Below are 22,947 nucleotides of genomic sequence, written 5' to 3'. Positions count from 1 at the left end.
AGCCTTATATTCTTGTTATTCTCAAATATTAAGCTTGTACATTAAGTGAGAAAGGTGTAATTTTCCAACTTTTGAGATGTCAATTTTCAATCTCAGCAACACTAAAAGCTGAATGGAAACAAACTGACAGGTATGCAGAAAAGGTACTACAGAGACTACTTATAGTGGAATGGGCTATGACCATTTTTTCATGCTTGTATTTTAACAAATACAGGCAGTCCCTGACTTACACGGATCCGACTTATGTCGGATCCGCACTTACGAACGGGGCTTTCTCTCCCCGGAGGTCGAGGTAGAGGATTGCTACCTGCGATCTCCGGGGCGAGAGAGCCCCGTTCGTAAGCTGCTCCGGTGCCCCTGGTCTGCTGGAGACCGTCTCCAGCAGACCAGGGGCACCGGGCGGGTTCCCGCGCTTCTGAGGCTTTGCCAGAGCAAAGCCTCAGAAGCGCGGGAACCCGCCGCTGCTGCCGCTTCAGTCCCGGTGCCTGTGGTCTGCTGGGGACCGTCCCCAGCAGACCACAGGCACCGGGACTGAAGCCGCAGCCGCGAGGGGTCCCGCGCCTCTAAGGTTTTGCCAGAGCAAAGCCTCAGAGGCACGGCACCGCTCCCCGTGTCCCTGGTCTGCTGGGGGGGGGCGGGGGTGCGGCTAGTGTGCCCCCCCCCCCAGCAGACCAGGCTTTTGTTTTGGACCCTGGAGCGGAGCAGAGCAGCTGGGGCGCTGCCGATTGGTCCTGCAGCGCCGCTCTGGGCACTACTGGACCAACCCGGCAGCACCCCAGCTGCTCTGCCCCAGGTCCTGATTCAGCCGCTGCTGGTCAGTTTCAGCAGTGGCTGAATCAGGACGCCTGGGGCAGAGCAGCTGGGGTGCTGCTGGGTTGGTCCAGTAGCGCCGAGGAGCGGCGCTACTGGAGCAACCCAGCAGCACCCCAGCTGCTCTGCCTCAGGCATCCCCAAGTCAGCCTCTGCTGAAACTGACCAGCGCTGACTACAGGAAGCCCGAGGCAGAGTTGCTCTGCCCCAGGCTTCCTGGAATCAGCTGCTGATCAGTTTCAGCAGCAGCTGACTTGGGAAGCTTGGGGTTCTTAAGTTGAATCTATATGTAAGTCAGAACTGGCGGTCAGTTTCAGCAGCGGCTGAATCTGGATGCCAGTTCCGACTTACATACAGATTCAACTTAAGAACAAACCTACAGTCCCTATCTTGTACGTAACCCAGGGACTGCCTGTACTCTCTCCCACTTTTGGTTTCAATTAAATAGCCCCATCTTCATGTGTATCCAAAGCTTCTCCGAACACTGTCACAGCCATGCTCACATTCTTTAGCCATCAACTTCCCCCGGACATGAAATGACTGCTGCTGTAGAATTAGCAGTTTTCTTGTAACAAGATTACTTATACCAAGAAGTCAACAAGTGAGGAGAAGGAGGAGCAGTCGGTGAGACTATCTTGCACTTTTCCATGCTCCCTGACTTTTGACAGCAGCTGAGCTACTTTTACATATAGCTCCAGCTTAAAGAAGAGACATTCTCTATTGATGCCAACCTCCTGCATGTCACTCTATGTCTAATTAAGTTATCATTGTATTAGTCAATGTTACTTCTCTTGACAAGTCTCAGCCTCCAAGTCTGTATACTGAAATGTTTCCTTAGCTGTAGTGTTTCTGGCACCTAAGACCAGATCTTAAGCTGTTGCTAAATAGCACCCAGCAGTGCCAAGCAGAGGGGGGACAGTAATCCTCTGGGTTCACATCTAATTCTAGGGTCATCAGACCACCAGTGTAGACCTCAATATAAATTGGATCCATCTCAGAACTGCTGTAAAGTTTGCCACTCCCGATGTCCTGGCCAGGCCTCTATTCCCCCAGCTGCACTCCCTGAATTGGTGGCTAGAAATGGCATGGCCTAGAAGCTTCTGTGATGATTCTGAGATACCTAAGAATTCTGCTGTTAGGAGCAATCCTCCAGAACTTTGGGACTACTCTGCCCCATTAGAGCACAACAGAGTAGTCTAGAGCATAATAAAGGACTAAAATAACCAGAATTCAGTCTATGTCTAAATAACATTTGTGGATTTGAGTCCAGAATATATAAATAATAGAACATTCCCAGAACCAGAGATATAATGTAGCCATGTCTTTGTAGAAGACATTTTGAGTAACGTGACTGCAAAGAGGGTAGTGTAATCTGTGGATAATAAAATATTGCATTTCAGAAATCTATCACAGTCATCTTCTGGAATCACTTGACCTGATTCTCTGCCTCTAACACCAGCGTAAATAAAGAGTAACATCACTGAAGTCAAAGCTGTGAGGGGAGAATTGTCTCTGCTAAATCTAGATATCTGCTTCCTGAAGTTGTGGATGTTGTCAGTTGCAGTGCGAGGAGCACCTCTTTCCCCTCCTTGGTCTCTACATACTCTTCTTCGGTTGCCAGATCTTATGCCTTTTACCTTTCCCAGATGGGATTCTATCATTCTCCCACTCTTAGCCTCTGCTCTGTGCTAAACAAATCCAGTGGGGTTTGCCACCTGAGCAAGCACAGTTGAAAAACAAGGATAGAAATGTAGCCGTGTTAGTCTGGTGTAGCTGAAACAAAATACAGGACTATGTAGCACTTTAAAGACTAACAAGATGGTTTATTAGATGATGAGCTTTCATGGGCCAGACCCACTTCCTCAGATCAAATAGTGAAAAATAAGGTTTGTCTTTACCTAAATCCCTGCTAGCCAGGATGGTAACCTAGAAAAGCCTAACTTCTGCAGGGAACCTTGTAGGTGCCTGCACCCTACTTTGGTCCCCTGAACAACTCCTTCCCTCTTGAGAGAGAGAGATCCTTTGTACAATGCCAGAGTTCTTTTTTTCTTCTGAATTCCTGGACTTTGGTCCTTCAGAACAAACATACTTTTCCAGGTTGGCTGGGGAGAGCTAAAGTCTTTAAAGCTAAGAAACCAGGAATTGCCTTTTACTTTTCAAATGTTTGCTGAGGGGTGGCTTATCATGAATCATTCTTTTTTCCTTTCTGCTTGTTTTTCCATACAGCGCACAATAAACTGAACCAATCTATTCATATAAATAAATATTTCAATAGCCAGGCCAACATGCAGTATTTATAAGTTATTACAGAACTGTTCCATGACTGTCATGGTACAGAATCAAAGAAAAAGTCTTCCTCCAAATCCCTGAAATAGAATTATTAGAATAAGGAAAATAGTTTCCTCTCTCTCTCTCCCTCCCTCCCTCCCTCCACTTTTTTTTAGAAGGAACACTATTAATATCCTCAAAAGACACTTGATTTTCTCATCTAATGAAACATCCAGCATCTCATAACATTTTGAATATTTTTAGGATGGGGAATTTCTTGATTAAAAAGAAGATATGGGTTGCATTGGTGAAATGAGAAAAAGCAATCAAAGGTTCAACTAAGCAAATAAATTAACACAAATTATTTTTCAATGTGACTTATTTAGCAAAGTAAAGAGCCAGGTGCCAACTACAATTTATGAAAGGAAGGACATTTATAACATTAAGATAAAATAATTTGGTTCAAAGGCTGAATGAATAAAAGAAAGCCTTGTTAAAACAGTCTCAGGGCTAGCCCTTGTTTTCTGGGCAAGCAGGCTGAAAAGTAGGACAATTACAACTCTTTTTGATGAGGCATGAGATAATACTAGCAATGCCCTCGAGGGAGCAGTTGTCCAGCCTGCCTAAGCAGAAGAACAGTTAGCATTGAGACTATGTCTAGACTGCAAGCTTCTTTCGAAAGAGGCTTTTTCGAAAGATACTTTCAAAAAAGCCTCTTTCGAAAAAGAGCGTCTAGACTGCAAGCGGAACTTTCGAAAAAGCAAGCCGCTTTTTCGAAAGAGAGCACCCAGACAGTCTGGATGCTCTCTTTCGAAAAACCCCTGTTTGCATTCAAGAACGCCTTTTTTCGAAAGAGCATTTTCGAAAAAAGGCGTTCTTCATCGTGAAATTAGGTTTACCGCCATCAAAAGAAAAGCCGTGTTCTTTCGATTTAATTTCGAAAGAACGCGGCTGCAGTCTAGACGCAGGTGAAGTTTTTTTGAAAAAATGCTAGCCCCATGCAGGGAGGAGGCAGGACTCAGATAGGATGCAGGCTAGGCTTTAGTGAGAAGTGACCATGCCCCAGCCTTCTGGGTGGAGGAGCAGGGACAGCGGGTAGGGCTCAGGTTAGTGGGTTGGACTCACCCTGTGCATGGGATGGGCTAGTGTCCTGTTTACCCTTTGCAAAATAAGATCACCCTAACCAAGTATTTCAAACAGCTTAAGATGAAGGTGTAAACTTCCAGAGGTAAACAAAATGATTAAACTATTTAGCCTCATTGACAATCTTGCATGTAGAGTACCATGGCATAATCTGAAAGTTTACCCTGAAAGGCAAACAATTTTAGAACATTTCAAAATAAATTTAGCTATTTTTCATTCTTCTTAGTTTTATCTTCTGTACTACTCTTATGTACAAATACTAACAGGATGGCATTGTTAAGTAATTACATTGATACACTATAATGTGATGCTGCCTGAAACAAATGCACAATGAGCTGTGCAACTGACCTTGTGAGAAATGTCTGTCTGTAGAATTTGAGTTGGGGGGGATTCAACGTCAGCTCTGAGCTGGCTGAAATTTCACAACTAGGAAAATGCAAGATAAGGTTGCCTCATCATGATACTACCTTTGTTCTCTCCCTGAAACATAAGGCATTTTCTGCTTCCTGTAATTTCAGGTTAGTTGACTTTGCTCCCAGGAATAAGTCAACTTTCATTCTAAAAGAAAATGCTCTTTAATTTGCGGAACCTGCTCACTGCTGCAACTTTAAGAAAGAGCAGCAAGCAACTGGTGCAACATTTTCGGTAAGTGTATCATTTAGAATTGTCCTTCAGTTAGCAACACTGAATCATAAACCTGGAAACTAAAGTAATGAGTTCTGTAGAGAGATCAGTGTCTCATCTCAGCTAAAAGGCCTCCTTTAGTGTTCTTAGAGCTGTTTTGCTCTTTGTTTTCAGGCAGCAGACTGTAATTGCATGTGAGACTGGAGGTGTTTTAGCCCTTCAATTTTAGTCTTCATGGAATCGTGTTGCATTCTTTGCAAATGGCTAGCAGCATACTTCAAAAAATTTGGGTTTTTTCTTAAATTCAATTAATCTTTCAATGCTGAAGGTATCATCATCATGTATCATAAACATCCAATCATATACCTGAATATAATGTAAGAGGCTGTAATTTCTACAGACAAGTATTTTGATCAAATATTTGAAGGGGGAAATTCTCCTTTCACAGTTTCATGATGAATCTCAGCTCTAGTGATCTCTCTCTCCATATAATCCATGCATGCAGGAAAAGCATAATATCAGGGTCAAGATTAACCATGGAGATCTGAGAGGAGCACTTTGCTGTAATTGTTTCAGCAGTGTAGATTTGGCACCTCGGGTGGGCCTCTGAAAAATACATCTATGACAATATTTAATTACACGGTTTTCAATTACTGTCACAACTTGAGGAACAAGTTAACATTAGAGACTTTGGACTTGATTGCGAATCACTGAACTTTTTGAGCCCTTTGTCATTGATTCTGATGGGAACAGGATATAACAAGTTTTAAGTGTTCAAAAACTGTATGCAAGGGTTACAAACCGACAGACCCTATTAAACCATAAAAGCCATTTCCATTTGTCTTTTTTCTCCTTTGGACCAGTTTGAAAATGTTTTCTGAGTTTTCTGATTTATTCATCGACATATAAGAAAGCCCTGTAGGGGTACGTCTGCACTGACGTTACAGGCAGTCCCCGGGTTACGTACAAGACAGGGACTGTAGGTTTGTTCTTAAGTTGAATCTGTATGTAAGTCGGAACTGGCGTCCAGTTTCAACAGCGGCTGAATCTGGATGCCAGTTCTGACTTACATACAGATTCAACTTAAGAACCTCAGGCGTCCCCAAGTCAGCTGCTGCTGAAACTGATCAGCGGCTGATTCCAGGAAGCCCGGGGCAGAGCAACTCTGCCTCGGGCTTACTGTAGTCAGCTGCTGGTCAGTTGCAGCAGCGGCTGACTTGGGGACGCCTGGGGCAGAGCAGCTGGGGTGCTGCTGGGTTGCTCCAGTAGCGCCGCTCCTCGGCGCTACTGGAACAAACCCAGCAGCACCCCAGCTGCTCTGCCCCAGGCATCCTGATTCAGCCGCTGCTGAAACTGACCAGCAGAGGCTGAATCAGGACTCCTGGGGCAGAGCAGCTAGGGTGCTGCCGGTTGGTCCAGTAGCGCCGAGGAGCGGCGCTGCGGGACCAACCCAGCAGCGCCCCAGCTGCTCTACCCCAGGCGTCGTGGGCAGAAAAGCCTGGTCTGCTGGAGGAGAGGGGGCACTAGCTGCGCCTCCCCCCCAGCAGACCAGGGAGACGCAGAGCAAAGACGCGGAGGACGCCCGCAGCGGGACAGCCCAGGCGCGCCATGGTTGTCCCGCTGTGGGTGGCCTCCGAGGCTTTGCTCCCCGTCTCCCTGGTCTGCTGGTCAGACCAGGGAGACGAGGAGCAAAGCCGCGGAGGACGCCTGCAGCGGGACAGCCCAGGAGTGCCGCGGCTGTCCCGCTGCGGGCGGCCTCCGAGGCTTTGCTCCCCGTCTACCTGGTCTGCTGGTCTGCTGGTCTGGTCTGCGGCGCGCCTGGGCTGTCCCGCTGCGGGCGTCCTCCGCGGCTTTGCTCCCCGTCTCCCTGGTCTGACCAGCAGACCAGGGAGACGGGGAGCAGCTTTACTCGCCCCGGAGAACGTGGGTGGCGGGACCACGGCTCATCTGGGCGTCCCGCCATTCCCGTCCTCCGGGGCGAGAAAAGCCCTGTTCGTAACTGCGGATCCGACATAAGTCGGATCCGCGTAACTCGGGGACTGCCTGTATTCTGAAATAACATAGTCCACAGCAACACTATAAGCAGTTATTTCGACATAATGTCGAGCTGGAGGACTTCTTACTGTGACTCCTGTAACCGTCATTTCACAAGGAGAAAGGGAAGTCGGAGGAAGAGTGTTCTTCCTTTGACTTCCTGCTGTGTAGACAGCAACAAAAGCCAAAATAAGCTATTTTGACTTAAGCTACGCAATTGACATAGCTTATTTCAGCTTTAGTCCTGTTCTGTATATGTGCCCTAGTAGCCCAGCTTTGAATTTGTGTTGCTGGTGACTAGCAAAATCTTGCTTTTGTTAGTAAACTTGCTATAGAAGTCATTATGGTGAAATAATTACAGTGGCTCTCCTTTCTCAGATGTGGCTGCCTAACTCAATTGGGCTCCCTATGCTATTTTTATAGACTCCCTTTTTTAGCCATAAATCAGATTATAAAGGAGATTATATTAACATAACAATTACTGTCTTAAGATATCACCATAAGTGTTCATCACTGCCAGCTAAGCAAATGAGGGTTTAGGGCTCCAGGAAGTCAGTAATCTTAAGGAAATTGCCATTCCCATTCAAAAAAGAGGAAAACTATTTAGCTTATGATTTTTCATGTTATATTTTACTTTTGCTTCCCTGTATACTAATTGCCAGTACTATTTATTCGGTCAGTTATGCTTCATTTGAAAAATACATTGGTAGCCCTAAAAGGAACTAATTGCTGAAGACCATAGCTAATACATTTTGAAGAGCAGTAGAGGTTATAGAGAATTAGACTGAAATTATTTCAGGGATAGAAACAATAAAATATTAGTGACAACTCAGTGAGGGAGAGTGGAGTGACTTATCAGCAAGAGGTTGCAGAGATGCAGACATAGAACTAATGCATGGGCCCCAAATCTGGGAGACATTTAACATTAGGCTTCAGATGATCTGCTAAAAATCTGGAGTCTAACATCTGAATATTTCCATTGCTCCCTAAAGGTATCCAGACAAAAAAAGTCAAATCTTTATATTTCAGTTATGGTAGCTCACTGTCCTGCTTCCTCTGCCCTAATCTAAAAAAATGGAAACAATTAAGAAATAAAGTTTCGTTGCAGGATATATTGATGGAAGTTAGACGTGGAATCACATTTAATTTTATTTAGTCTGCCTTACTATATTATTTTTCATGAGGCTGTGAAAACTACCCAAAATATACGAAGGCTCATATTTGCCCTTCAGCACTCAGGTGTATGTCAGTGTGTATCTTCTAAAATCAACTTGAGTACTTGAATACAAATGCAAGTAAATAATTTTGCTGCCTATATCATACCTGTATTGGTTCCAACAATAACGTTGAGGGCTTTGGGTGATTTTCTTAGTTGAAATTTTATTTTATTGCTATATTTTTATTGTATTTTACTTTTAAATTTTGCTAGGTGAATGTATAAATAGACTTAGAAAACCCACAAAACCCACCCCTTCAGAAATCTTCTGCTAAGGATAACACTACATATATTTATGTAGATATATCTAGATTCAAAAATTAGAATATATTAGTTTAATAAACTTTGTGAACTTCAAAGATCCAGATTTCCAAAGGGATTTAGGCATCTACATATATGGTTAGGCATGTAGTGGGATTTACAAAATCTCCTAATCATGAGAGCTAAGTGCTTTTGTATATCACACAACAAGACTGACTGCTAGAGCTGGCAAGAAAATAGAATTTCCCTCCCAGTGGAAAATGACCATGATTTGGAGAAAAAAAAATATTTCAAGTCAAAGCAAAGTGGGAAAAAAAAAATTCCAGAGAGGAAAATTCTAAAAAATTCCTTCTGAGAGAACCAGATATTAGAAATGTAAGCTTATTTCTGGTGACTCCTAAGGCAGCTAACTCATTATGTTGCCTGACAACTCCAGCTACATCTAGACAGCGGGGCTATTTCAGGATACTGGAAATATTCTAAAATATCAATTCCGCATCTTTAAATGCACCCATTATTTTGAAATATATTTCAAAATAATGGGTGCACTATTCCGGCATCCCTGTAATCCTCATTCCACAAGGGTTAAGGGATTTACTGGAATAGTGCTTTATTTCAAAATAACCTCAAAAAAAGCTACGCAACTGCTCAATGAACTGGGGAGCCTGAGCTGGTGGGAAACTAGGCAGGCTGGTTTCTATGGAAAGTTTTAATGGATTTAGCATTATCCCACAGAATGTTTCAATTCCCACAAACCATTTTGTGGAGGAAATGTGTTCTGTCAGAAAATTTTCAACCAGCTTTACTATGAATGTCTTTAGGTGCCTCTTTTTGTAAACCTGGCTCAGAGCTACTAAAATACAACTAACAGATGTTTGTTACTAAGCAAATGTAAAATAATTATGGGTGAGGTTTCCAAAAGTGCTCGAGATTGGCCTTACTCTGCTCCTATGGAAGTCAGTGTTTTACTACTGACTTTGCACAGTTATGCCAATGCTTACGAAGATTCCATCCTGTTACAACCTATTAGTGCCAGATTACAAAAATAATATGGGCTACTCTAAAGTGACCATCTATCCTGTTTTAGCTGTGATAGACCCTTTTCTAAGCAATGTCAGTTGGCAGGAGCAAATGGAATAAATGCCCACTTCTGTCAAAAAAGTGGGGTATGGATAAATGTGAGGGGGCCAAGGCCAGCCCTGCACAGAGTTGGAGGCAGGGCTCTGGGAGGGGAATGGGCAGAGTTCGAGTGAGCAGTAATGCCAGCTCCAGCCTCGTGCAGAAAGGGCAAATGGGATTGCAATCAGTAACACCAGCTTGGTGCAGGGATGGGTAGTTGGGCCAGCTCCACATAGGAGGAATAGGGGGACTTGGGTGAATGGCACAAGCCAGACCCATGGTCGAGGGGAGAGGAGGGCTAAGTTTAGCCCCACAGGGTGTCCCATTTTCTCTTTGGCAAATATGATCACCCTAGACTACTCTTGTTCCTTGTCTCTATGCCACACATGTCTCCTGAAACAAACGTCACAGTTATTTTTTTAGGCTGGGGGAACTCCCAGGTTGATGGTGCAGTTATTTCATATGCAAAACTCTCTGATGTCAACAGTTGTTGAGTGGGAATGTGTAGAATGTGTGCAGGATCAGACATAGATGCCAGTGCATAGTATTGACCACTTCTGACCGGGGAGCTGACAGCCTTACTGGCCCTGTGCCAAGATGTGGGAGGGGTGGCTCCATACTCTCGAAAGGGGTGGGGCTTCGGACAGAAGGAGCGGGGCTGGATCAACTAGTCCTCAGTGCTATTGGGCCACGACATGCCCACCCCAGCTCTCAGAGCTGCCCGGAGTGCCAACCACAGGCTCCAGGCACTGCTGCTGCTGCAATAGCTGTGGCTGGGAGCACCGGGCCCTTTTGAAACACCAGGGCCTGGGACAATTGCTCCCTTTTCTCTCCCTGTCAGCAGGCCTGCTTCTGACCATGTGTAAACTCTACATCTTATTAAAAAGGAGAGTTTTCAATTGAAATTCCTGTGCCAACTTCAGTGGAATCTCTTTTGATCCTCCACCCACTGACATCCATGGGAGTTGTGCAATTGACTTGAGTGGGAGCAAGTTTGCAGCATATATCTTTAATGATTCATGCAGACTCTTTGGGGATAGTGTTCCTTGCCCATGGGGATAAGAATGAGGTTATCTTAGCAGTGGATCCAGTGGTGAGCCAGCACCTCCCTACAGCCCAGCACCTCTTTGTATGAAAGCATATAGTGACTGCCAATAGGCTGGGCTCTATTCCACATAGGGCAACCGCCCCACATCGTGCTCCTGCTTGTGCAGCTATCACATCATTTCCACTGCAGAGAAGCCCTGGGTGCTCAAGGAGCTGGGGACAGAATTTAGCTGGTGGGGCAGATATTTTTCAAGGGTCCAGTAATAAAGCAGTGTTAACAATGAATATTTTCAGCTACAAGGAGAATTACTGCTTCTTGGGTTGAAAAAGTGACAAACGATGAGAGCTGTAGTATATGCATATGAAAATTTAAGGACCGTGGTGACTGTGTGTGGTACCACAGTGTTAAGGTCTGGACTCTTGAGCGTGCAGAGTTCCATGTCCTGCCTATGCCAGGGAATTTATAGGAAAAGATGTGATGGTAAAGACAGCAGAAGTCACCGGAGTTTCATATAGCACAGTCCTCCCATTTAGCGCAACTGCTCGTAGCACCTCTGGGAATGTTTTTGTGAAATTTCCTAGCAAAGAGCTGGCCTCAGAGACTTGTCAAATGGAAACAGTCACAACTGGGCATTGGCTTGAGGCTCACACAGGAAGGAACTGAAGTTGGAAATATTTTCCAATAAAATCCCACCAACTCAATTCATTTGTTTCTTTATTCCTCTTGGAGTTTCCACTCTGATCTAATTAAAGTCACTGCAGTTAATGAGAATGGCATACTTGGCTTATTTTTCTGTCCATGTGTGGAATACATTTTGTTATGTGCACCAAGACATGAGCAGATGTGCAACCAGTAGAAACACATGCTCCCTGTTGTGGGTGGCTGTGGGCACTCTGCTAATCAGGTGGGCGGTATTTGAATATCTTCTGGGTGACTGCCCAAGCACATAGCTCATAGGTAACACTGCTTATGACCTTCTAAACTTCATTACTAGTGAAGTACAAGTTGCGTTACAATAAAGAGAGTTACAGATATAATTGATCCCTGTTTAGCAGAGAAAGGGTTAAATTAGCTCTCTGTCTTCACGAATTGGTTTAAAATGATAGGAACATTGACTTTACTCTGCTGTTTGATCAAGTCATGTGCCATCTAAGGTAATATGAACTTTGCAGTGTCACTTCTGTGGGAGACTATGAACATTGCATTTCATTTGGTTTTGGAATAAGCCCAGCAAAAATATCCCTCAAACCTACCCCCTCATCAAATGTTGAGCAATGTGCTGCTGGATTCTCTTATTGGCAATATCAGTTTCTGGAAATGAATTTGAAAATTTGTGCATGTGGTTCACAAATGAAACATTATTTATACCCATATGCCTAGTCCTGTGCCAGTGCCCCAGAGCTGAGATTATGAAAAAGAGCTCTGGGAGCCATCTTGCCCTAACACTTTGCACACCTGTGCAAAGCAAGCTACTATGCAACTTTAAGTGTTTAACCAGTCCCTGAATGGGTTTCTGCATTTGGGTTATTTGATTACATAGCCCAGATACAAATATTAGAAGTTATAAGAAACAAAATCAGGTTCATTGATGATAAAAAGAGAGATGGTTACCATGGTGAATAATATAGCAAACCAGGGAGTATTGTGGCTGTGTGGGAAGAAATGTCACAAAGTAATTATCACAGGCCACGCAAATTATTTCTCTGGATCAAATGGTAGCAGTGAAAGAGGTTTAGCTGCTTGAACATTAGCTTTCACATGAATAACCAATTAATCCATATGACAAGGAGCCTGTTTTTGGTGCAGGTCCGGGCAACCAACTCAAACTAGTGTTAATCTGAAAGGTCGTGACCTTCTAACTCTACAAAATTATACAGCAGAAGAAATAAAGTATTTGCTATGGACAGCATCAGATTTGAAACAAAGAATAAAGTACAAGGGAGAGGTATGTAAAATTTCAATTAAAATCCACTTTGCTTGTTCAGTCATTCAGATCACAAAATAAAGATTATTTTACAAGATAATGTAAATCAGCAACTAAACTGGCTTGTTCTAAACAATCACTTCAACCCTTAAATATTGTAAATTTTACATCAGCCATCCAGTAAAAGGCAAAGTTTTGCTCTTTGGATGAAGTAGAGGATTTATGCTGTTATAAAAGTGTGTGCCCTTTGTTATCAGCAGTCATATAATTCCCTGTTATTGGATATTCCCCATGATTTCAATTGGGTTACCCACTGAAATAAAGATTTGCAGAAATAGGAACACTATTCTGTATGTAGTGTGGGAGCAAGAAAAGAGTCAGAAGTTTCTTTCATTTGTTTAAAATAACAAAACAAAAAAACCTATAGATGCTTTTTGCCCCTACCAATCTCAGGGCTTGTCTAGACTGCTTTCCTCTTCTGAAAGAGGAAATGCAAATGAAGCACTGATTAGCATTTTCTCATGCTTCATTTGCATATCCTCTTCCAATCCTTTTTTCGGAAGAGGCTGTCGTGCAAAAACAAGCAGTCTAGACGTGGGTTTTTTTGTACAAAAACACCTTTTTTAGAAAGAACCTGTAAACCTCATTTTTTAAGGGTTTCTCAAAAACTCTTCCTTGACTGCTTTGGAGGGGTAGGGGTCTGGAACTGACACAATGACCATTTGTATTATTTTCTTCAGCCATTAACCAGTGCAGCACTTTCCACATCCTCTTCCATTCTTGTTTTTCAGTATTTGCCTTTGTTGCAAGGAAAATCTTTAGCCATGATTTTTGAGAAAAGAAGCACCCGAACAAGATTATCTACAGAAACAGGTAAATTTAGACCAAAAAAATGTAATAAATACTTTCTCTACAGAGTTCATTAGTCCATATTATGAAACCATGACTTAATCACATACTTAGCTATTTCTACTCAGAAGGCATCTGAGGTTGCAGAGCAGCAAGGATGAAACTCAAGTCTGAGGGAAATGGTAGTTTCCTGGAGAGTAAGAGCAGTGTGTTGTTCCATTATGCCTCATGAATACTGCAGGCACATCTCTTTGATCACTAAAATTCCCCAGGGTCAACTCTAGGCAAGGTAGAACTGAAATAGAACAATAAGAAGCAGAAGGCTTTCATGGTGTAAGCTTCATGCCATATTAGCTACCCGTACACTCATTTTAGCAAGTATCACCAATTTCATCCTGCCCAGGCTGTCATAACCAACATCTTTCTAATTTTTTATTCATGAATGTTGTCAATCTTGAGGCTTGTCTATCTGGAGACTTAGTGTGTGGTAAACCAGGATGCGAATGTACAGCTCACACGCCTACCATGTGTTAAGTCGCTACATAGACCCCGCTACTGTACACTCCAGGTTCTGTAGTGTGTTTTGGCATACTGTTGTTTGAAACAGCAGTACACCAGAGCACACTATAGCATTTTTAATGAGCAGCATCAAGGTTCCTGTGACGTAGTGGGTGTGCTGTCTGCTCTGTAATCCAGTGTCCCCACCTCGCTCTGCTGTGATGTGTGATTACCACTGACTCACCCAAATGTGTACTGGCTCAGACACCTAGTCCCAGCCTGAGCAGTTAACAAGGCTCTTCCTAGAGGGAGAAACAAAGGAAGGGAGGTGGAGGTGGCCACCTGGCTGGGGGCAGGGCCTGGGAGCTGGGTAGTCAGAGTATGGGGAAGCATGGAGGAAGGAGACTAAAAACCAGTATAGGGGGTTCAGGAGCCTGTGAATCCCGTCCCCCCAGGGGAATGAGGGCTGTTAGCCTATCCTATGCCTACATCAAACCTACACTGTGCTGTATCTTGGAGAAGCAATAAACCCATTTTTACTCTACTGGCTGACAGAAAGACACATTTGGCTGAGAACGGGGTTGCAGGGTCGGGGAGCTCCCTAATGTGCCACCACAGTCCCTACAACTAGTAAGTGCGCCAAAAGTTTAAGCACTGCCCATTCACACAGCGGCCTTCCCTTCTGCATACTCAAGCTCCAAGTACAAGGCCTCAGAGTATGGCTACATCTACATTGCCCTCTCTTGCACAAACAAATATGCAAATGAGGTGAAGCGGTGACTATCGCTGTCTCATTTGCATAATTAATGAGCGGCCACTTTTAGCACAAGAGGCTTTTGTGCAAAAAGGAGCCGTGTACACAGCTTTGTTTTGCACAAAATCCCCCTCTTGTGCAAGAGCTGTTTTTCCTGAAAAAAAGCAGAACAGCCCTTGCACAAAAGCCTCGTGCAAAAGTGGCCGCTCATTAATTATGCAAATGAGGCACAGCGATATTCCACGCTTTGTCTCATTTGCTTATTTTTTGCACAAATCAGCGCAGTGTAGATGTAGCCTAAGTGTTTAGACTGAGATTTGTAGCAACATCTTGATTTAAATGAGAGAAAAGAGAAAAAACTTCATGACTATCTCTAGAGAAACGCATTTGATGGGATGGAGAAACTGCAATATTGGTTTAATAATACTAGGCAGTGTAGACATGAATTCTAAAATAATAAACGCATACATAATTCTGCTCATGTACACAGCAGATGCTTACATGTCTGCATGATTGGGCCCATAATGTTTTTTTGAGCAGACTATGATAACTTTGCATCCAAGAAATCTTTTGGGATTAGTGTCCTCATTTCAACTCACCAGATGGGGAAATCTTTGCTTTTCCCACATTTACACCAAAATAAACTGTACTGGACCCAATCTTCCTCAAGTAAACTTCTCCCATGTAGAGGACAGATAATATTGTAAGGTCACTCTCATTGAGTTTCCACCAGATTTCTCTGTAGGAAGCAAGGGAAAACACAAGAACAAGGGGAGAAAGGAGAAGATTGTTGTACTCTGAAGTCTGAAGATTCCTGCAATATTCACATATTCTTAGGCAATTTATGGCACTAGAGGCTGACTTTATGGAGTCCTGTGTCTTCATGCTGGCTTCATGCCAATCTCTGCTCCTTCCAGATCGTGATCAGCCTAGCTTCATAGGTGTTTCATAACTGACCAATGTACCCATAGGTATCTTTAAGGTCAGCTTCCCCCATGTACATCCAACCTCCTCCTAGAGCTACCTTACGATTATCTCCTGAACTTGTGCACCAGGAAAGTGTCAGTTTCCCACACTGTCTTCTTCATCTAAGCACAGATATAGGCATTATATAGCCGTTGGTTTCTAAGGCCTTGTTGTCTACACTGGTCGAATTTATAAAGTCACATTTATTAAGGTCAATTTTCTAGCACCCGAATTTGTAAAGTCAAAGGTGCATGTCCTCACTGTGCAAAAGAATTCGACATAGTTTGACATAGTGCGTCCCTAGTAAGGTGGCTACTGTCGACTTTGAGAGCAATGGACTGTTGGTTGCTATCCCACAGTTCCTGCCACCACTTTGCATTCTGGATTATGGTCCCACTACAGTCTTGGACCAGAACTGTGCAGCAGATGGTTCTGGGTATATATCATCAGTGAGGTGAACTGAGGTGGCTGCCTCATGTGCCAGACTGTGGAGGGGGGAGGGGACACTAGGACCCAGAGTGTAGAAAATTGTGTCTGCTGCTGGTGCATATGCTCTAGATGCACAGAGATGGTGGAGTGCTAGGCTGGAGAAAGGAAGGCACAAGAGACATAACAGGCAGGCAGGAGAAAAGTAGGCATGGGGACGTCATTTGAGCTCCTCGCCTCAGATGCCAAAATGGTTGTGGGCCAGCCCTGGTCAGTGTCCCGGAAGGCACTCATCTCCTCTCTCCCCGCACACTTGAAAGCAATGGCAAACAGTCTTTTTGTGCCCTTTTCCCCCCGTGGTTATCCATGCAGACACCATAGCAGGGTACCCATTCAGCAGCAAAATGCTGTGACAATCATATTAACCACTGTGTGCCTTATGCTGGAGTTATGTCCAGAGCAGTGTTTCTTAAACTGTGTGCCTCAGCACACTGGTGTGCTGCAAGACAGTCAGCAGTCTACCATGGCCCCTTTTAACTCCCCCCGCCCCTTGGCGGAGACGAAAGCTCAGTTGGGTCAACACGCGTGGCAATTAAATGGGCCGTGACCATTGTTTTTTTTGGCTCAACAACTTTCTCCCGGTGTTCTGCATAAACAAAAATTATTGTTTGGTGTTCCGCGGTCTTAAAAAGTTTAAGAAACACTGGTCCAGAGCATATCCATGGGCCACCAGAATGAGGAAGAATCTCGGGGAGCCATGAATATATTCTTCTGTGAAGCACTTGAGTTGCAGGTTTCAATCCTCTTGACACAAACACTGCTTCTGGTGCTATGAGACAAGTACCGACTGGTGGGACTGCATAGTAGTTATGCACCTATGGGATGATCAGCAGCTGCTGCAAATTTTTTGCATGCATAAGGCCCCTTTCATGGAAGTTTGTGAATTGCTGTTGCCCACTTTGAAGTACAGCAATACCAGAATGAGACCCGCTCTGACAGTTGAGAAGAGAGTGGCAATAGCCCTGGAGAAGCTTGCAATGCCAGACAGCTACTAGCCAGTTAGGAATCAACTTGGAGTGGGGAAATCTGCAAGGGGAGCTGTTGTGATCCAAGTAGTGAAGACAATCAATACCCTTCTGCTATGAAGGATAGTGACTCTGGGAAATGTGCAAGTCGTGGTGGATGAGACTGATGCAATGAAGTTCCCTAACGGTGGTGGGGCGATAGACAGAATGTACATCCCTATTTTGGCACCCAGTCATCTTGCCAAAGAGTACATAAATTGCAAGGGGTACTTCTTGATGGTGCTGATGGTGAATCACAAGGATCATTTCCCCGATACCAGTGTGGGATGGTTGAGAAAGGTGCGTGACACGTGCATCTTTAGGAACTCGTCTCTTCAGAAAGCTGAAAGCTGGAACTTTCTTCCCAGAGCAGAACATTAACATTGGAGGTGTTGAAATGACAATAGTGATCCTTGGAGACCCTGCCTACCCCTTGTTCCTGTGTCTTTCAAAGCTGTACACAGGCAGCCTGGACCACAGTAAGGAGCAGTTCAACTATAGGCTGAGCAAGTGCAGAATAGTGATAGAATGGGTTTTTGGACATTTAAAGGGAAGGTTTCACAATCTATTGACTAGATTAAAGCTCAGCAAAAGCAACATTCCCATTGTGGCAGCCTGCTGTGTGCTCCATGATATCTGTGAAGGTAAAGGGGAAAGTTTTATGCCAGGGTAGAGGGACTGAGGCAGCCAGACACTGCAGCAATCAGGAAAACACAATGAGGGATATTGGAATTCAGAGATGCTTTGGAAAAAAGTTTTGTGAATGGCCAGACAGTGATATGACAGTCATGCATGTTGCTGTTAATGAGGTGCCCACTATAGTAAGTGTGCTTTCCTCTAAACCCTGTAACCCTTCCCCCCTTCCTTCTCCCCCACCATGCAGCACAAGCAATAAAGAGACTGTTGTTGAGAAATCATGTGTTTTTATTTAGGGAACACAAGGAAGCAGGGACAGAAAAGGAATTCAGCGTGGGAGCTTTGGTGGGGGAGAGAAGGGAAACTGGCATATTACAGTGCCCCATGCAGCAATTACAGGTGTGGAAAGGACAGCCTTTTATTCTGGGGTACATCCCTGGGGGTTGAGTGTGAGGCTGCCCTTGTCTCTTATGCAGCAGGTACACCACAAAGATCTTAGGGGAGCAGCTGGACTCAGTTTGGTGGCAGGCATGGTAAGGAACAGGCTGAGACTTGAATCTGTGGGCAGGAGGAGGTCTGGGCAAGGCAGCAATCCAGGGCAGGGGCTTACATGGTGACTGAGGGTTCAGCACCCCTGTTTGCCAGGAGAGTGCAACTTTCCCTTTCCTCATGAGCATGTGGGTGGGAGAGGGAAGGGGATTTGAGCATGGCAGAAGAGCAGGGGCTCAAGCCAGGCTTCATTGGGAACGAACAAATGGAGGTTTACTGCAGGGGCACCAGGTAATAGTTTCCCCTGCTTCATCCAGGTTGCCATTTAAGATATCAGTCTTCTCCAAATCACAAAGAGTGATAGGGAATGGGTGCTGACTGAATGTGGCCAGAAACCTGGGCCTTATGTGGCCATGCTTTGTGCTGCAATGACGCCAGACCATTACTGCTGGCTTGGTGTGGAAAGGTGTCCCACCATGGAGAACGGAATAAAGCAGGCCTCCCCAGAATCATTGTGAGAAGGATGAAAGAGTTCCTCTATGAGAGCAGTGTGGAAATGTGCAGGGAGGATTCTGGCTCCATTTCCAGACATGTTAACAAGCGGTTTCTTCTGTGTAGGCAGAGTGGCCACCACAAATCACACCAAATTGCCTTAACCCACTTGTAGCATGCTAAAAAATGTGAACTCACTAGAAGTGCCCTCCCTGATATCAGAGCCTGTCAGCGAGACAAACTGGGAGGAGGGGTTTGTCTCCAAAGTTATAAAAAGCCCTGGCTGTCAGTGAGTTTGGATGCCCCGCTTGCCTGCCAATCACTAGCCTCTTCCTCATCCACACTATCCTCTACAATGCTGTCTGAGGCTGCCTGAAGAATGTCTTGCGAGGAGTCCACAGACTGGCTTGGGAAACTGGTTGGGTGCCCCCCCCCCCACATACAATCCCATCGGGGCAGCCCGTGAGCCTAGGCGAGCGAGGCAGCTGCCTAGTACGCCACTGGCCCGGACGCCCGATGATGACGTCACGGGGCACCGGGTGCCTGATGATGACGTCACGGCCATTGACAGCCGTGAAGGCAGGGACGCCTATTGCGCCACTCTGCCTAGGGCGCCAGCTGCTGCAGCCGGCCTCGGGCCGCTCCTGAATCCCATGCAGCTGCTCATAGACAGCGGCGGATATAGGGCAGGGAGAGCAGGGCGGCTGCCCCAGGCCCTGCACTTCAATAGGCCCCGCACACACGCCTGTTGGCTGTGGCCATGGCGCATGCACAAAATTGTGCTGCCTTGAGCCCAGCAAAACTCTCATCTGCCCCTGCTCATAGATGTGGCAAGTTTGCAGAGATGACCCAGACCATCTGTTTATCCTCTTTGTCTTCTTGTACACCTGCCTCAGCTCCTTTATTTTCATGCAGCACTGTCAGATGTCCCTGGTGTATCCTTTCTCCTCCATGCCCTTGTGATCTTGGCATAGAAATCAGTGTTTCTTTTCCTGTTTCATAGTTCTGCCTGAACTGATTTCGCTCTCCACATAGCAATGAAGTCCTGGATCTCCTACATGTTCCATGCCGGTGCTCGTTTGCGACCCTGGGCATTCATGTCAGGTGTGCTGCAAGGGTGTGCTGCCTGCTCTGAGGTCTGCTCACCATGCTGGCCACATGGGAAATGAAATTTAAATTTCCTCATGGCTTTTTCTGTGCATCCAGAGAGCAGCAGAATTGAAAGACTTGGCCAAAGTGGTCACTGCATGGCACTGTGGGACACCTCTCAGAGGCCAAGAACGTTCACTTTTACAGTGCTGTGTCTGCTCTACCCTAAAGTTGACTGTACAAGGTTAAATTTCCCATTATTCCTCATGAAAAGCAGGAATACTGAAATTGACTTTAAAGGGCCTTAAAGTTGATGGAACGAGCTTGGTGGTGTGGACTCATTGTTTAGAAAATTGACCTAATGTGGCTAAGTTTGACCTAAACTCCCAGTATAGACCAGGACTTAGATCCGACTTCCACAGCAAATTCAAATATCCCCCCACCCTCACCCCATGGTAGTTCTTTAGGTCCCAGGTACTGTTTAAAGTGAAATGGTAGCTCCCTCTCCAATCATAACAAATGCCACATCCTCTTTTGTTGTGATATAAATTCATTCCCTACCCATTTTCTAAAGTGTAAGTGAGGCCCACAATGGTGATTTGCAAGACTTCAGAGGCATACATTATCTCTAATGGCATTTCCACAGGCACCAGTCACCCTGAGGTTTTGAAAAAGATCATGTGTGGAGAAAGGCTTTAGTAATCAGTCCTCATCAATTTACGTAAGCAAACATTACAACACTGTGTTTAGCTGTTGGACAATTGATTTGGAAATCAGTGTTTTTCACTGCACAATATCTAAGAGAAAACTGATGTGTGTTAACATTGTAGAAATCTTAAAAAAAGAAAGAGGTCCTGCCACTCTCATATCTTTAATAAACCGTATATCTTGAACAATCAATGTTAATTTGCAATGTCTATATGACAGCATATTTTACACTTGTAGTTCTTCCAGTGTCTATTATCTCTAACCCATTATTCTGATAGGATTTGAAGTCTAATAGAGAATTGGTAATGTATTATTTTATTTATTGTCATCTTGTTTATTTGAACAAATACAATCTTAATGTGAATTCGATATGCTGAAGACTGCTAGTACATATATTATTTTAGCATGTATTTGGATTTAAACTATTAATGTAATTTAAGAATTGTCAATAACTTTTAGTCTATGTAAAACAAATAGTTTTTTTTCAGTTCCCGCCAATTTCATTATTATCACAGTCTATTATAGTGGGATATGTCATCTGTTTGGAATCACAGTTCCATGCTCATTCTATGTAAACATAGTCCTTGCGTGCTGAAAAAAAAATGCAGTCCACATGGTTATGCATTGTCTGTAAAACAAAGCTTCTTCTCTGTCATGGTATAAAGGTGAATGCCATTCCATTGTATCTGGCATAAATCATGCCACCTCTCAATCATGCCCTGCCTCCCCAGTTGTAACTGCACTTACATATCAGTGAACTGACTGGTAGTAAATCAGGCCTTTTTACAGACTCTGAAATATGGACAATATCCTGCAATTTTGAAATTGTGGAGGTCTGTGCGGAATATTATTTGTATGTCCCTCCCCTCAGAGGTCTTTCATGTCATGAGACCCAGAGCCTGATTCCTCTATAGTGGAGTACCACCACTGATTACAAAGGAGTTACTCCCAACTCACACCAGTGTGGAAAAACATTGAGATCCCTGATGGTATAAACACATCAGCTATGTCTACACTAGCGGCTTCTTGTGCCAGAAATATGCAAATGAGGCTAAGCGTGGAATATCGCTGAGCCTCATTTACATACCTAATGAGCTGCCTTTTTTTTTGCAGAAGAGGCTCTTGCGCTGGAAGGAGCGTCTACACTGCCCCTTTTTGCACAAGAAAAACCTTCTTGCGCAATGCTGCTACGCTGATTATTTTCAGGAATAACAGCATTGCGCAAGAGGGTTTTTCTTGCGCAAGAAGGGGCAGTGTAGACGCTCCTTCTTGCGCAAGAGCCTCTTCTGAAAAAAATGGTGGCTCATTAGGTATGCAAATGAGGCTCGGCGATATTCCACGCTTAGCCTCATTTGCATATTTCTGGCGTAAGAAGCCACCAGTGTAGACATAGCCATCATGTACACATATATACTCAAAGTTACATTATCCTAATATATAAGTGAAACATATCAGGGAATACACTTCCTGGCTAGGGTGCCCAGTAGCGGATATTGTCTAAACTGGCTAATACTGCCAAGGCAGATTACATTGGTACCTTGCAATCCTTTTCCAAAGCTACTCTTAAAAAGGACTCATTAGCTTTCTGACTTCAGAGCCTTTAGGAATGTTCCCTTAATTGCTGCTAAGTAGAGTTTTTCATTTTAAATTTTCAAAATGCATTTTCTACACTACATGCCAAATTCTGTCAGGCAGTGCCAGTCAACTCACAGCCAGAAGTGAAAGTGCTATGAGGAAATTGGCCACTGTGAGAGAGACTATTCCTTCGGCCCTCCATAGTAGGAACAAGCTGTTGGGGGTCTCTGTGGGAAAGGATCTCAGCCCGTGTGTCTACAATGATAGGACAACACAACTCTCTGTGCCAACTATTCATCATCTCAGTAGAAATGGATTGCATAGGTGGACGCTATATAAGGCAACAAAAACAACAACAAAACCTCCAAGAACTGTTTTTGCAGCGTATTTGCACCGGGGTGGGAAGTATTCATACCTCTTCCACCACATTTGCTGAAGTGTGGTCCATGGATTTCCAGCCTTGACGTCACATCTTGTAACAAGCCCCCAGAAAACTTTTTAGAGGAGATTGTAACAGGGTGGCAATTTTATTGAGTGCCCTTCATAGGTAGGGGTCACTTTCCAGGCACCCTTCGCTGTAAGCTCCCTCTCTCAGGCCCCTTAAGAACACCACAGAATTTCTCTTGGTTGACCGCATCTCCACCCAGGGCTGGTGTAATAACAGAAATGGTTCAAACAATCTTCAAAATGCCCCAAATAAATTCTATAACCATAACACGATTAAGCCAATTGAGTATCCACCCTTGTTTTTTTGCTATACATGGAATTCTTCCTCTTTCCCAGACTACTCCACCCAAAGCTGCCAATCCCTGTCTTTCTGACTGAAACTTAGCCCTCTGGCCACAGCGTCATTCTTCTGTCAGCCCTCATCTGTACCTAACCTCTCCTGCCTCCTTTATCTATCAGGTACTTTCCTAAAAGCACCTTTCTTATTTCCTGAACTTTCTCCCCTTC

General features: G+C 44.4%; 1 protein-coding gene across 1 annotated transcript in view; it reads left to right on the top strand.

Moving 5' to 3' along the window:
* The window catches only part of OTC (ornithine transcarbamylase), a 51,950-nt gene that overhangs the window by 913 nt on the left and 28,090 nt on the right, over positions 1 to 22,947 (top strand). Inside the window, exons 2-4 of the mRNA XM_006133937.5 lie at positions 4,740 to 4,866; positions 12,330 to 12,468; positions 13,239 to 13,320. Coding sequence (XP_006133999.1) covers positions 4,790 to 4,866; positions 12,330 to 12,468; positions 13,239 to 13,320 — 298 coding nt within the window. The 5' untranslated portion in view covers positions 4,740 to 4,789. The remainder of the gene's footprint in view (positions 1 to 4,739; positions 4,867 to 12,329; positions 12,469 to 13,238; positions 13,321 to 22,947) is intronic.

The sequence above is a fragment of the Pelodiscus sinensis genome, chromosome 1 (assembly GCF_052426305.1).
Source record: "Pelodiscus sinensis isolate ZL-2025 chromosome 1, ASM5242630v1, whole genome shotgun sequence".
Lineage (NCBI taxonomy): Eukaryota > Metazoa > Chordata > Testudines > Trionychidae > Pelodiscus > Pelodiscus sinensis.
Note: the sequence above shows the minus strand (reverse complement) of the source record. Positions and strands in the feature narration are given on the sequence as shown.